This window comes from Anopheles stephensi, chromosome X (genome assembly GCF_013141755.1).
Source record: "Anopheles stephensi strain Indian chromosome X, UCI_ANSTEP_V1.0, whole genome shotgun sequence".
NCBI lineage: Eukaryota > Metazoa > Arthropoda > Insecta > Diptera > Culicidae > Anopheles > Anopheles stephensi.
Window position 1 is genome coordinate 9,265,428 of NC_050201.1, and position 13,242 is coordinate 9,278,669.

At 46.8% G+C, this 13,242-nt stretch overlaps 2 protein-coding genes across 2 annotated transcripts; one reads left to right on the forward strand and one right to left on the reverse strand.

Moving 5' to 3' along the window:
* Positions 1–1,651: 1,651 nt before the first annotated feature.
* On the reverse strand, positions 1,652–7,070 carry LOC118506125 (chitinase-3-like protein 1). Its single transcript, XM_036042859.1, has 5 exons — positions 6,710–7,070; positions 6,033–6,329; positions 5,168–5,292; positions 4,125–5,084; positions 1,652–4,049 (listed from the first exon to the last, which is right to left on the reverse strand). The coding sequence occupies exons 2-5, from the start codon at positions 6,083–6,085 to the stop codon at positions 3,421–3,423; spliced, it is 1,767 nt and encodes a 588-aa protein (XP_035898752.1). The 5' UTR covers positions 6,086–6,329; positions 6,710–7,070; the 3' UTR covers positions 1,652–3,420.
* A 1,204-nt stretch (positions 7,071–8,274) lies between these two features.
* Positions 8,275–12,772, forward strand: LOC118506073 (dolichyl-diphosphooligosaccharide--protein glycosyltransferase subunit STT3A). The gene is made up of 4 exons (XM_036042740.1): positions 8,275–8,948; positions 9,033–10,525; positions 11,392–11,611; positions 11,679–12,772. Exons 1-4 carry the CDS (start codon positions 8,861–8,863, stop codon positions 12,011–12,013), a joined length of 2,136 nt encoding a protein of 711 aa, XP_035898633.1. The 5' UTR covers positions 8,275–8,860; the 3' UTR covers positions 12,014–12,772.
* The last annotated feature ends 470 nt before the right edge of the window (positions 12,773–13,242 follow it).

The following is a 13,242-nucleotide window of genomic DNA, read 5'->3' on the forward strand; positions in this document are numbered from 1 at the left end:
CGGATAGTACCGTTGTATTATTCAGTCACAGGACGTCTGATGGATGGGCGCCCCACCAGAATCCTGTAACTATCCTTAGGCAGTTACTAGTGGAAAAATAGTGGCAAATCTCCTTTATATTCACAAGACTCCTTATACGAAAAAGAAACCGCTCAACGACGACGTCTTTTCTACATGAGTCCCCTTCGTCTACAGGGGCTTTTGGTAGACGAGGTTCTATGGACGACAAAGCACCATCCAACTACAAGGTCTTTTGAAAGATGAGCACCGCGAGCGAGGTCATGTAGTAGACGAGGTCTTGGTCCTTAGCTTGGAAGCCTTTTAAGCATATTGATCCCAGTAGATGAGACCCTATCAGCAACCGGCTCTGTTAATTACTGAGTAGTTCCTTTTGGTCGACAAAACCCTTCCGACTACGAGCTCTGTTGAAGAATGAGGCTCTGTAGGCAACAAAGTCAGATAATAGACCTATGATAATTATTCTTGATCCTTAGCTTAGCTAAATAAAGAGACGCCTTAGTTGTATAGAAGTCATTTGAACTTTGCGGTCGACTACGAGGTCTCTAGATGGATAAGACCCTTTAGACAACGAGAACATCTAGTTGCTTGGTTGCTAAAGAGGCCTCTCTTGAGTCTATTGAGGTTTTTTCGATGTTGAGGACTCGTCGACTAAGAGGTTACTTGATGGACCATTTAAACAACTAGGTCAATTATTGAACAAAGTTGCTTGGTTGATAAGACCATTGGCTTGATCTTTAGCTTGGTGGACGAACTGGCCTCTTGAGTATATTGAGTCCTTTCAAACGATGAGGGTCTTCGCCTTCGATGGTCCTCTAATAGGAAACGAGGTTAGACGAGTTAGACTTGAGACTTCTTCATTAGATTGAGGTCTTTTACACGATGAAGTATCTGCGATTTGAACATCCTTTCTTAGAAGAGTCCCTATAGACAACGAAGTCATTTCCTAGCTGAAGTTACTTTGTAGACAAGGTCGTTTTTCTTGGTTTGTAGCTTGCTGGATGATGAAGCCTCTTGAGTATACTAAGGTCTTTTGAACGATGAGATCTCATCGAATAAGAGGTCTCTTGTAAGGTGAGGCCTTATAGACATCGGTTTGATGGATGATGAAGTCTCTTTAGTATATTGAGGTCTCTTTTAGACGATGAAGCCCTTCAACTTCTAGGTCTCTTAGTAGATGCGGCCCTATAGACAAAGAGGTCAGTTAGTAGTCGAGGTTGCTTGTTGGACAAGGTGATTGATTCGATTGTTAGTGAACGACGAAACTTCTTCATTAGATTGAGGTCTTTTCAACGATTAGGACTCTTCGACTAGGAGGCATCTCTTGGTACATGATCAGTTAATAGACGAGAACGCTTATTAGAACGATGAGTCCTGTCCGTGGATTCGATGAGTTTTTTTAAATTAAAAATTGACATACACAACACAGCAACCGATTAAGTACAGTAAGAACCATTTTCTAACAAATTGGGTGGCGTATATATTTCTGCATCTTAGTTACACCTCCAATAATCCATACGTGGAGCACACAATTACAGCATCGCTCAACATTCGGTCTGTTTGTTCGCTTGCGTTAGCTTTACTCTACTGGTGATATTGATCAGGCACATTCATGTTGCAGTAACGGTTGAAATTGTTTGTTTTTTTGTTGTCTTTTCTTTTCCTTCTTTTAGATATATTTCCGTATAAAAAAACAGAGCGTGTCGTGCGATTATTGCAGTTTAACAGTTTAAACACTACTCGCGCAGAACCTTTTTTTTTTACTCCCTAAAATGCTGATGCTCCGGTAACAATAAATTAATAAACCAAACAACAAAACGTTAAACAAGTAAACATATAAATTAATATATTTTTAACGAAGAAATGAAACAGATTTAAAAGAAAGCAACAGAGACGCGGATTCAATCAGAGGCACATTTTTCAGTTTTCTTTTTTGTTTTTTTGCTTCGAATCCGACGAAGGTTTTCTCTTTCTGTACATACAGGACCAACAACTGGTGGAATGGCGTATTCAGCATTAATTACCCCCCTTGGGTTTTAGCCTCAATAAGTGTAAAAACAAAACTGGTGGGTGGGAGGAAACGGGCGATCTAGGCTGGGGACACACAGTTTTGGACAGCGCAAAGAACTATACAGGCCATGTTTGCTTTGTTTAACTTTGCTGGAAGACAATAAATTGGTACATCGATATCTGGTGTCCGCGGTTATTCCTGCTGTAGTTTGCATTTTCCTTTCCTGCTGTTGCTTCTCTCTGTAGACGATTCTTCTGCCTGTCTAAATTTAAAAACTCGTTCTATAAGCACATGGCATGGCTCTATTTGTGCTTAGAAGAAAAGAATAAACTATGTACAATTTGAATAGTTCACGTAACATTAAACCGGAATGATTATTGGAATACGATACAAATAGACACCGTTCACAACTTTCTTTTTTTTTGGCGAGCAAAACACATTGAAGCCCATTTGCACACTGCTCACAGAGCACTGATCAACGCGGTGTGATCAGCGGTAAAGAAGCGGATAAGAAAATCGATCGAACGCTTCCTTTTGCTCTATCTATCTTAAATCATACTGCATACTTTTATGGCGGATTTTGCACGCTCGGATGTAACAAACAAAATAAACGCTGCTTCTTCATTCGTTAGAAAGGAAAAAAAATGCACCGACCGAATTGCGTGTCTTGACTAGAACCTTTCGATGTAAGGGCCTTATTGTGAGTGCCAAACGTCTTCTCAAACGTCACGGTCAGCAGGTCACCACCGTATTATGACCATCCGTTTAGCTCAATCAGACGTTTAAAAAGCCGATCGCAAATGTGTAAGAAAATTCAAAGTTTTTAATTTAAGCTTCTAAGGATGATTTCCTGAAATCAGTCGGAAGAAAGAACAACTACAGGACAGTACAAGAATTTAAAATTTAACACTTGCAAAGTAAACAGACTTATTTCTCTCGGGTTGCTATGTTCATGATTTAGCTATTTTACAGGTTTCGAAGCTTTTCGTTCACTACCCGTCTAGAGGAGTCGTTCATAATAAAATGCTTTCCGTTTGGCTTTCACAATAAGCCCTAATAACCGGTAACTGTTTGAAGCGCGTTTTTTGCTCTCTCTCTCTCTCTCTACAATTTCAGCAAAACGGGAGGAAGCACAAAATCGATCACATTCGGCAGGGCAAAAGCGACGGTAAAACGGAAGAAAAAAATCTTAGCAAACAAACAAACGGGGCGTAAAATAAATAGACTATCAACAAGTATCCCCTCTCTTACAGGGTTACTACACGGCACTTCAGGTGCTTCGCTTCTAGCTGCAATATTCATTCGCTTACCACTAGCGGTATGTATGTCTTGGGCATGCTTACCGTAAACGCGCTGGCATCTAGCTCGATACAACTCGTTATTACGATGGTTCACCGGCGTTCCTCACCGTTCGGGTCCGTCCGGGTACCAAGCGACGCACCGTCCAGTTGCTGATGGTTTGTCGCCGATTTGTTCGCATCGGTTTCCACCAGCACCGACCGCACCTTGCGCAACAGTGGGAAGCTTGCCTGCTGTCTCGGGGCAGCACCGTCGTCGTCCCGGTACAGCGCATTGTCCGCACAGTACGAACCGAAATCGTCGGTGTTGAGGGAGAAGATCATCGCGCCACCGAACCCGTGGCTCTTGATGTACTTCGCCTTGCACTCGAGGCTTCGCTCGTCCTCGTACGAGATCCACTCGCTGCCGGAGTACAGGTACGGCGAGCAGCTGTCCACATCGTACACCTGATGGACGTAGATGTTGTACCGGCGGAACCAACAGACTTCCGCGTACGACGCAAAGCCGAACGTACCGACGCGCCCAAAGTTGGACGCCGGCGCACCGATGCGCGTGTTGAACGGGCTGACGAGCGTAAAGGAATGTCCGTACGTGGGTAGACCCAGTATGAGCTTGCCTTTCTCCAAACCGGCCGACAGCCAGTAGTGCACGGATTCGTTAATGTTGAGCGTTCCCAGCAGCGAGCGCTCGTTCGCTCTACGGTACAGCGGTGCGTTTAGACCTATACCAGCCGGAAGGGAAGGATTTTTTTCTTATAAATGTTTTTTTATACCTTTTCAAAGAAAAAAACACTTACCTGTTTGTGGTAAATCGGGCGAATAGAAATGATAGTCGTACGTCATCAGGTTGACGTAGTCGGCGTAATTGTTAATTTCCGCCACATCGTACGCCATGTACGCGATCGTTTCCTGCGGCGCAACGGCCACACTCAGTATGTACGTACGGTGCTCGCGCTGATACTCGCGCCTTATCTCGTGCAGCAGCTGCGAAAAATGCATCCGCCGTTTGCCGCCATTATCGGGGAACTCCCAGTCCAGATCGACACCGTCGAGATGGTACAGCTCCAGCATCGCCTTCACCGACTGTATGAACAGCTTCCGGGTGGCGTGGGTTTCGACCATCTCCGCGAACCCGCCGACGCTCGCCCCACCAACCCAGAGCAGTATGCGCAGCGAGGGATTTACCCGCCTGAGCTGCTTCGTACTCGCTAGGGCTTCCCGCACATCGGCATCGATGTACAGCGTGTGGTTGACGATATCGATTATGCCGATGTTTAGGTGCGTACAGAGCGTAGCATCGATATGGTCGGGCTGCAGTATGTGGCGCAGGTTGTGACCCCGTCCGAGACCGCCCTGCCGCCGGGCAGCGTTCAGTGCCGGTGTCGTATAGTAGCACACGATTTTCGGGCTCGGCGGTTGCCCATTCATTGCCTCCTGCGAGTAGATGTAGTTACCAAAGCGCGATGGAAATATTCGCTCACTGTCCAGCTCTTTCACGCGCAACGGTTCGAACGGTTTGCTGCCCGGGTGCGTTGCGTCCCGGTCGCCGGCCGGTATCGTTGGGCGGAAGATATTGTCCGGCAGCACGGTGGAACCGTTGGTTGCGTAGATACTTTTAACGATCATGTTTTTAGCGGCCCCTCCCGTCCCGCCGGGACGGTCCGGATAGGTTGGAAGCACAGTTGCCTGCTGCTTAAGCGTTTGCCGTAATGCTTCCTCATACAGCACGAGACGGTTCCGCCAGTGCAGTGAAACATCTAGGGGAAGGCGTAAAATTTCAAAAGGCTTGTCAATAACGGGGTGAAAAGTGGAGAAGAGTAATGGGAGTGTGCAATAGTACCTAAGAGGGCCGGTGGTATAATTAGATTCTGTCGATATATCATCGTCCATGTTGCGTACACCGTAAGGCTCGACATGCCACAAAGAGCTAGCAGCAAACAGCTCTGAATGTAGGTATGTTGCCTCCTGGGAAGAAGTAGCAAAAAAACGATAAAAAGAAGTAATAGAGGGTTTTAATAAAGTGTCTGTGCAGATGGGAACCCGAGATGGGTTGAAGGCCAGGATCAGGGGTTCAAATCCCATCCACAGATCGCCTCCCCGTACGCAAGGCTGGCTGGCTGAAGGTTAAATGATGCCACAGAAAGCTAGAAATCGTAGGCCGGGACCTTTTAAATTTTAAACCATATTTACCCTCTACCCATCTCATCACATTAATCATAATTGTGCAATAAAGAGCCTTACACACGCAATCAATTGCCGTAATGCACCTTTGGAGGCAGCCCAAATTGGTACACCACAAAGCATAAAACACAACGGATTGCGCGAAACCTTATGCCGAGAAGTGTTTGGCACACATCCAGAATATCGTTCCTCCTACTTGAACGGGCAGGAGGCTTCATATGTCCTCGTTGTCGATCGAAACGAATCGAATCTCTTGCAAAAACAACACCTCCTTGGGCTTCTTTTCCGCCCTCTTTGCTACTCCGAAAGGGCTCGAGAAGTCGTTGGCGAGCCCCATCTTTTAGAGCTCTTCAAGCTTCTTCTTTGGCTCTACATCATCAAGAGGTGTTGGCCTGCCATATCTGGCTTCCTGTGACTTGATTTTACCCTCCAACTACGCATTGCGTACCAATTAACCGCGTACTGCGGGAATGCGGCATTCGCCCCACACAATTGGCATTCTATCAAAAAGCTACACAACTTACCTCAGCTTTGTGTCCTCTTTGAGCAGCTCGTACTTTCCCTGCTGCTTCGACATTTCGAACACGATCGTTCTGCTATCGATGAATGACCCCGCTATCGTCTATCCGTACGCGTGTACGATGCCGTTTCTCTCGCCGTATTTCGTGTTCAGATAATAAAATGCACTTTCATTCAGGGTGACCAATTCTTTCGTTCGCTTCGTCCCGTCGACAGCAGCTGCATTTCGTAGTCGGGAATGAATGGGAACAGTCCTTTGCCAGTCCGGACGAGTCCGGGTCGAACACACTGCTCGATGCCACCTTAAAGAACAATGAGAGGGAAGCAGTGGATTAGTAACGGATGTAGCTAAACCCCTGATAATGGTCCGTGAGCTGCAGCAGAATGTATTTACCCATCGAGTAATATTTACATTCTACGCCCTACTGATGCTCATCAAGACCCGCACGACAATGACGATTTGTGATAACGTGCGATCGAATGCGTTTAATGCGTGTGACGGTAGCATAAGAAATCGGTTGCTGCTTTGTTGTCGCGTTTGTTACAACAATGTAATGGTCCTCGATTTAACGGTATATTGGCTAGAAATAACTGTACACCAAAACACCCCCTAAATCACATGCCATCACACACGTGGGGGAAAACCCAAAGCCATCCGTGAGCGAAAATCATCCAAACCTACCCGTATTGCTTGCCGCAAAAAGCTTGTTTCGCGAATCTTCTGCTTTCCCCGCAATGGTTCAGCCTCGTCCATCCATCACCGATTTTCGCACAGCAGGCAAGACAAATAGAAATCCGCTGTACGGAACAATGGGTTTCGCGGTGCGGTTTACTCGTTGTCCCCCACACAGACACACACGCGCGCCGGTGGAATCTAACACAGCGCAAATGATTGCACGCGGATTTGCTAGAAACAGCACAAATTATGTGTAGAGCAGCAGCAGCAGCAGCACCGTAGACCACAAAGCGTAATACCTTGGTTTATTGTTGGTCAAGTCGTAGATGCTTGTTTTGACAGGGATGTTGTGTCGCTTTTGTTCAAGATGTTTCACTTTTTTTTGCTATAGTGTGAGTGAGAAACAGAAAGAGAGAGAGATATAGAAAGTACACAAAGCAGAAAGAGAGAATCCATGTGTTGGTTTGTGTTTGACAGTTGGTGGACAAACGTCACAGTAGGCCGTTTGGCCTAGTGATGGGCATAAGGAATCAAAAGTTATTTGCTTCTAAAATCTATTTTTGAAATCTATTCCGGAACCGACTTAAATTTCAATTTCTAAATATAATCCGATTAAATTTTCGAAATTGTTTTCATTTCCGTTTTTTTTATTTTTCCTTACTGACGTCCAGAGCGTATATCTTTCCGTTTCCGTAAATAGTGATACGAAATAAGTGTTTTTTTTTTACTTTTTTGAGCAATTATTTTAAAATGGTAATTACATAATAATTTAAATACTGGAGTGCCCAAATAGCCAAAAATCGAGAAAACGAGCTATCGTGCTGTTTGAGGGCTGCTTAAAGAAAAAAAACCCGTACCCGTACCCGCCATTTGGAACTCGATGGAACTATGAAGCTCCACGGAGGAAAAATGATCTGCAGAATGAAATCCCCAAAACAGATGCCTTGCACAAGGTATATGGATATAAGAGGTAGAGTTGTTTATAAATAAATAGCGCATAAAAACATTCTTTGACAGCTCGATATACGAAAGCTGTTTAAGGCACGATTTAAAGTCCGACAAACTAGGACACTTCTTATTTACTACATACGTGCTGAAAATAACTGCTTAAGATAATTTGGCTATTTTCGAAGGAGCATGCATCGTAAAGGGTTTGACATGTTATTTTTTTGTCCTACCTATGCTTGTGTGTCCATGAATAAACATATTTTTGTTATGAATTCACGATTATTTTTGACTTATATAAAACATCAGATTTTTGAGACTATTAAGTATCAATATTATATTAAAACTGTAAACACAGAAAGTGAACCTGACAAAAAACGTAGACACCGGAATAGGGTTTCCGCAACTATCTACCGCAATTTTGAAGATGCTCAGAACCGATTCCGACCAGATCATCGTTTTGTCCATCACTACTGTGGATGATGTCAATGTTCGATTGCGAGCGATTTGTGTGTGTTTGTATACGTCGCTTTTGCAAACGACGAACGCCACCGACGGGTTGCTGCGTGTAACCACGGGTTAACAAATATGTCGCCCAATGTGACAGCACACACTGACAGCCGTTTGTGACAGCCAGCCAGCAAGCTGATGTGCCACGCCAGAAAGTTAGATTGTATTTGCCATCGGGAGAAACAGGCCCCCAAACGCCGGGTCTTGGATTAGTTCTTTTTTTCCGGCAACGACCACTCGTTCCCGTGCCTGGATCGCTCATCGCTGCCGTTCGTGTTGCTGTGTGCCATTGATTGTCCGCGTGCTGTCTGGTGCGGTATAGATTGTGCCTTCCAGCTCCACAATGGTGCACTGAAGGAGCTATTGTTGCAAGCCGCCAAAGCAATGCACCTGCAGAAACGACGAGTTTCATCAGAGGGCAACAACAACAACGACGACGAAGACCGGGATTTGGCGAACTACGACGGGCGCAGATAGTACGCGAGCCAGGGCTACCATTCTTTTAGAGCTTTCTGCGTCAAAGCAAGTGGTGTATAGGTTGCAGCCGGTTGGCGACGCTGCACAAACCTTTGGTGGCGTCTGTTCTAGTCATAGCGACAAACGTATAGCGACCGGTGTGTTAACGGTGTGATTAAAGAGCCAAAAGAGTTGTGAGCACTGCAGATAGGGTGTGAAGTAAGAGTGCATCTGCCGGACGCTAAGATGGATCAAGTAACGAAGCTACGCATGAACCTGGAAAAGCAGGAAAGCCTTATAAAGCTGGGCATCCTGACGACGGCCGCTATTCTGTGTAAGTACAGTACATGCAACCCTTGACCTCGACTGTCTGCCGATCGTAACTGCTTGCTTGCTTGTTTTACCCCCTTCTCGGCAGCCTTCTCGACGCGTCTGTTCTCCGTCCTGCGGTTCGAGAGTGTCATTCACGAGTTCGATCCGTACTTCAACTATCGCACCACGAAGCATCTTGCCGAGCAAGGGTTTTACAACTTCCACAACTGGTTCGATGATCGAGCCTGGTACCCGCTGGGCCGTATCATCGGCGGCACCATCTATCCCGGGCTGATGATTACCTCCGCCGTACTGTACCGCTTGATGTGGCTGGTAAACATTACCGTCGACATACGGAACGTGTGCGTGTTTCTGGCCCCGTTCTTTTCCTCCCTGACCACGATCGTCACGTACCTGCTGACGAAGGAGATTCACAGCAGTGGTGCGGGGCTGGTCGCCGGCGCGATGATCTCGATTGTGCCCGGGTACATTTCGCGCTCGGTCGCCGGCTCGTACGACAACGAAGGTATTGCGATCTTCTGTATGCTGCTGACGTACTACACCTGGATCAAGGCGGTCAAGACGGGCGCGATACTGTGGGCAACGTTTGCTGCGCTCGCCTACTTCTACATGGTATCGTCCTGGGGTGGGTACGTGTTTCTCATCAACCTGATACCGCTGCACGTGCTGGCACTGATGGCGACGGGCCGGTTTACGCATCGCGTGTACATCGCCTACAGCACGCTGTACACGATCGGCACCATCCTGTCGATGCAGATTTCGTTCGTTGGCTTTCAACCGGTGCAGAGCTCGGAGCACATGCTCGCGTTCGGTGTGTTTGGGCTGTGTCAGCTGCACGCGTTCGTCGACTACGTACGCTCGGCGGTACCGAAGGAACACTTCGACACGCTGTTTCAAGCGCTGATCGTTACGATAGCGTCGGTGGCGGCACTGATCGGGCTGGCGCTAACCGTCACCGGCAAAATTTCACCCTGGACCGGTCGGTTCTACTCGCTGCTTGATCCGTCCTACGCTAAAAACCACATCCCCATCATCGCGTCCGTGTCCGAGCATCAGCCGACGTCCTGGTCATCGTTTTACTTCGATCTGCAAATACTGGTATTTCTGTTCCCGGCCGGACTGTACTTCTGCTTTTCCAAGCTCTCGGATGCAAACATTTTCATCATCCTGTACGGTGTGACGAGCATTTACTTTGCGGGCGTAATGGTGCGCCTGATGCTGGTGCTTGCACCGGTCATGTGTATCCTGTCCGGCATTGCAATCTCCCACCTGCTGACCAAGTACATCCGCAACATGGATGTGAGCGGTGCGAACGTGGCGACCGTCGCGGAAGGTAGCAACCGCAAAACGAAGGCACGGTACGAGCAGCAATCGTCGGTGAAGAATGAGGTTGCGATTGGCTTTGTGCTGCTCGTTACCTTCCTGCTCGTCACGTACACGTTCCACTGCACCTGGGTGACGTCGGAGGCGTACAGCTCGCCAAGCATCGTGCTGAGCGCCCGATCGCAGGACGGTGGACGGATCATTTTCGACGATTTCCGTGAGGCGTACTATTGGCTGAAGATGAACACACCGGAGGTACGTGAAGGAGATGAATTAGGTGTAAAAAAAGCAACTGCTACTACTGATGTTGGTGATTATTGTTGTGCGCGCACTGAGTAAGAAAGGGAGGTGGTATACGGCAGCGCTGGGGTTTAAATCCCATCCGTTCCCTCGCAGTGAGGACTGACTATCCAACTACGTGGTATCATTCTAGTTTAGTAAACCGGAAATGGCAGACATGGCAAGTCAGTTTCAAGGAACCACACAACTGCTCACTAACATGTGAGAGGTGAAGCCTCCCGGAAGCTCCGCACTCACTAAGGGCGAAGAATTCGAGGAGCGTGAAGACGCCGAAGAGTGCGAAGAGCTACCTCGTGAGGTCGGAGAGTGCGAAGAGGGCGAAAAGTGCGGAGCTACCATTTTGAAATCCAAAAGCGCGCTCAGAGCCCTGATTTTATTGAGTCGAGTCCTCCCGGTAGCTCTCGAGCTCACTATCCAATACTACTCATGTCTATTGGTGATATTTCCAATTGCCTTGCCTTAAACCCACAAGACGCAGGGCTTTGGAGGACCTAAATTGGACTCGTCCCTTTCGTTTTCAAAAATCCTTCATAAAAATTAGTAATTTTATTATCAAAATAACTAAGCACAACATATTCATCCAACACATAGCAGTAGCGAGCGCAGCTATATCGCTTCCCAACAATACTGATGATAACAGTTTAAGTTTGAGTTTACGTCACAGCGTGCGGACAGTTGAGTTGACCACAATCCTGTAAAGCACGTCTGTTGGATAAACCGATGATTATTAGCACTTTGATCGCTGATGGAACGATTTGTACGCTAATTGTTCACGCAATCGTTACATGAGACTAACAAACCGCACCACGTTGGTTTTGCAGGATGCGCGCGTAATGTCTTGGTGGGATTACGGTTACCAAATAACGGCCATGGCGAACCGTACCATCCTGGTGGACAACAATACCTGGAACAATACGCACATTTCGCGCGTGGGACAAGCGATGGCATCGACCGAGGATAAGGCGTACGAAATCATGAAGGAGCTGGACGTGGACTATGTGTTGGTCATTTTCGGTGGCTTAACTGGCTACTCGTCGGATGGTAAGGCTAGAAGGTTGGACGCTTGTGGCAACGAAACTGACACCGGTCGTGTGGTCGCCCTTCACAGATATCAACAAATTCCTTTGGATGGTACGAATCGGTGGCAGCACGGATCGTGGCGCACACATTAAGGAGATGGACTACTACGCACCGAGCGGCGATTTCCGGATCGACAAGGAAGGATCGCCCGTGCTGCTGAACTGCTTGATGTACAAGATGTGCTACTATCGCTTCGGCCAGGTGTACACGGAGGGTGGCAAAGCGCCCGGGTATGATCGTGTGCGGGGGGCCGAGATCGGCAACAAAGACTTCGAGCTGGATGTGCTGGAGGAGGCGTACACGACCGAACACTGGCTGGTGCGCATCTACAAGGTGAAGGATCTTAGCAATCGTGGTGTGTAAGCGCTCACCGAAGGCTGTCTCTTCATACACCTTTACCGCTACTTTGATTCCTTTCGATAAGATGCATACTTAACTTAATCCCTTTTCACACACACACTCTCTCTAAACAAGTTCGGTTATTCGCTGTATGCAATGGTTCCCCCCCCCCCCCCCCCTTTAAATGCTAAACGAACAAATATCGCACGTGGACCACCGACTGCCTGGCGCATTGTGTTCCACCGAATTGGTTAAGTACATCTTCCTCATTGTATTTTGTTTTTCCCGACAGTTTTCCTTAAATTTGTGTGTATTACTAGTACCCGAAAATGCTGTTGAAGTGGAGTTTTCTTCACGTGATAAGTGCATTTTTTTTTTCTCTACCCAACCAGTGGCTTTGTATTATTTCTTAATGCTAAACCAGCGTTCATTTATTGTTTGGATTCTTCCTTCCCCAAAAACAAAAAAAAAAACAAAACAAAGAACCAAAACTTTAAGCGCACACGATCCTTACAATATAGACAAAAGCAAATGCGAACGTCCTATGCAAGCAAAAGCAACTTTGAAAATGGCAATGGTGAGGATAATCTAAGAAATTTCGGAGGATATCATTCCACGCATAAACTCACAAAGAAAACAGACACAATAACGCACGAGAGCAATAGGTGAAAAAGTGAAGCAAACTCACAAAACTGCCACTCACACAAGTCAAGGTATCCTATTAAAGACAAACAACAACAAAAAAAAAAACAAATAAAACACATAAATAATTGAATTTTACAATAAGCTTTGCGTTAGGTATATCCGGTTTGTGCTGCCCTGATGAGGATGAGGTAATTTGAATGTGAATCGGTTTTCATCTTACGACTTACTACTTAAAAAAGGAAGATAAGCTTAGAGTGCTGACGGCCAACCGGTCATACTACAGCCTGAGGAAACTTCTCCACGCTAAATACCTGTCGCGACGCACGAAGCTGGGAGCTCTCTCTCTCTCTCTTTCTTCTTGTTCTAACCACCTCTTAGGTCATGCCTGCCATTTCTGGCAGTCCAGACTTAATGATACCACGTAGTTGGATAATCAGTCCTCACTACGAGGCAACGGTCCGGAAGGGATTTGAACCCCCGTTTCTGCCGTATGAAGCCTCTACCACCGGGCCGCCACGAAGCTGGGACAGAACATTTATAGTCGCATACGCCTCTGAGACATGGACTCTGTCCAAAACTGACGCTGAACTCTCTTAGCCGCGTTCGAG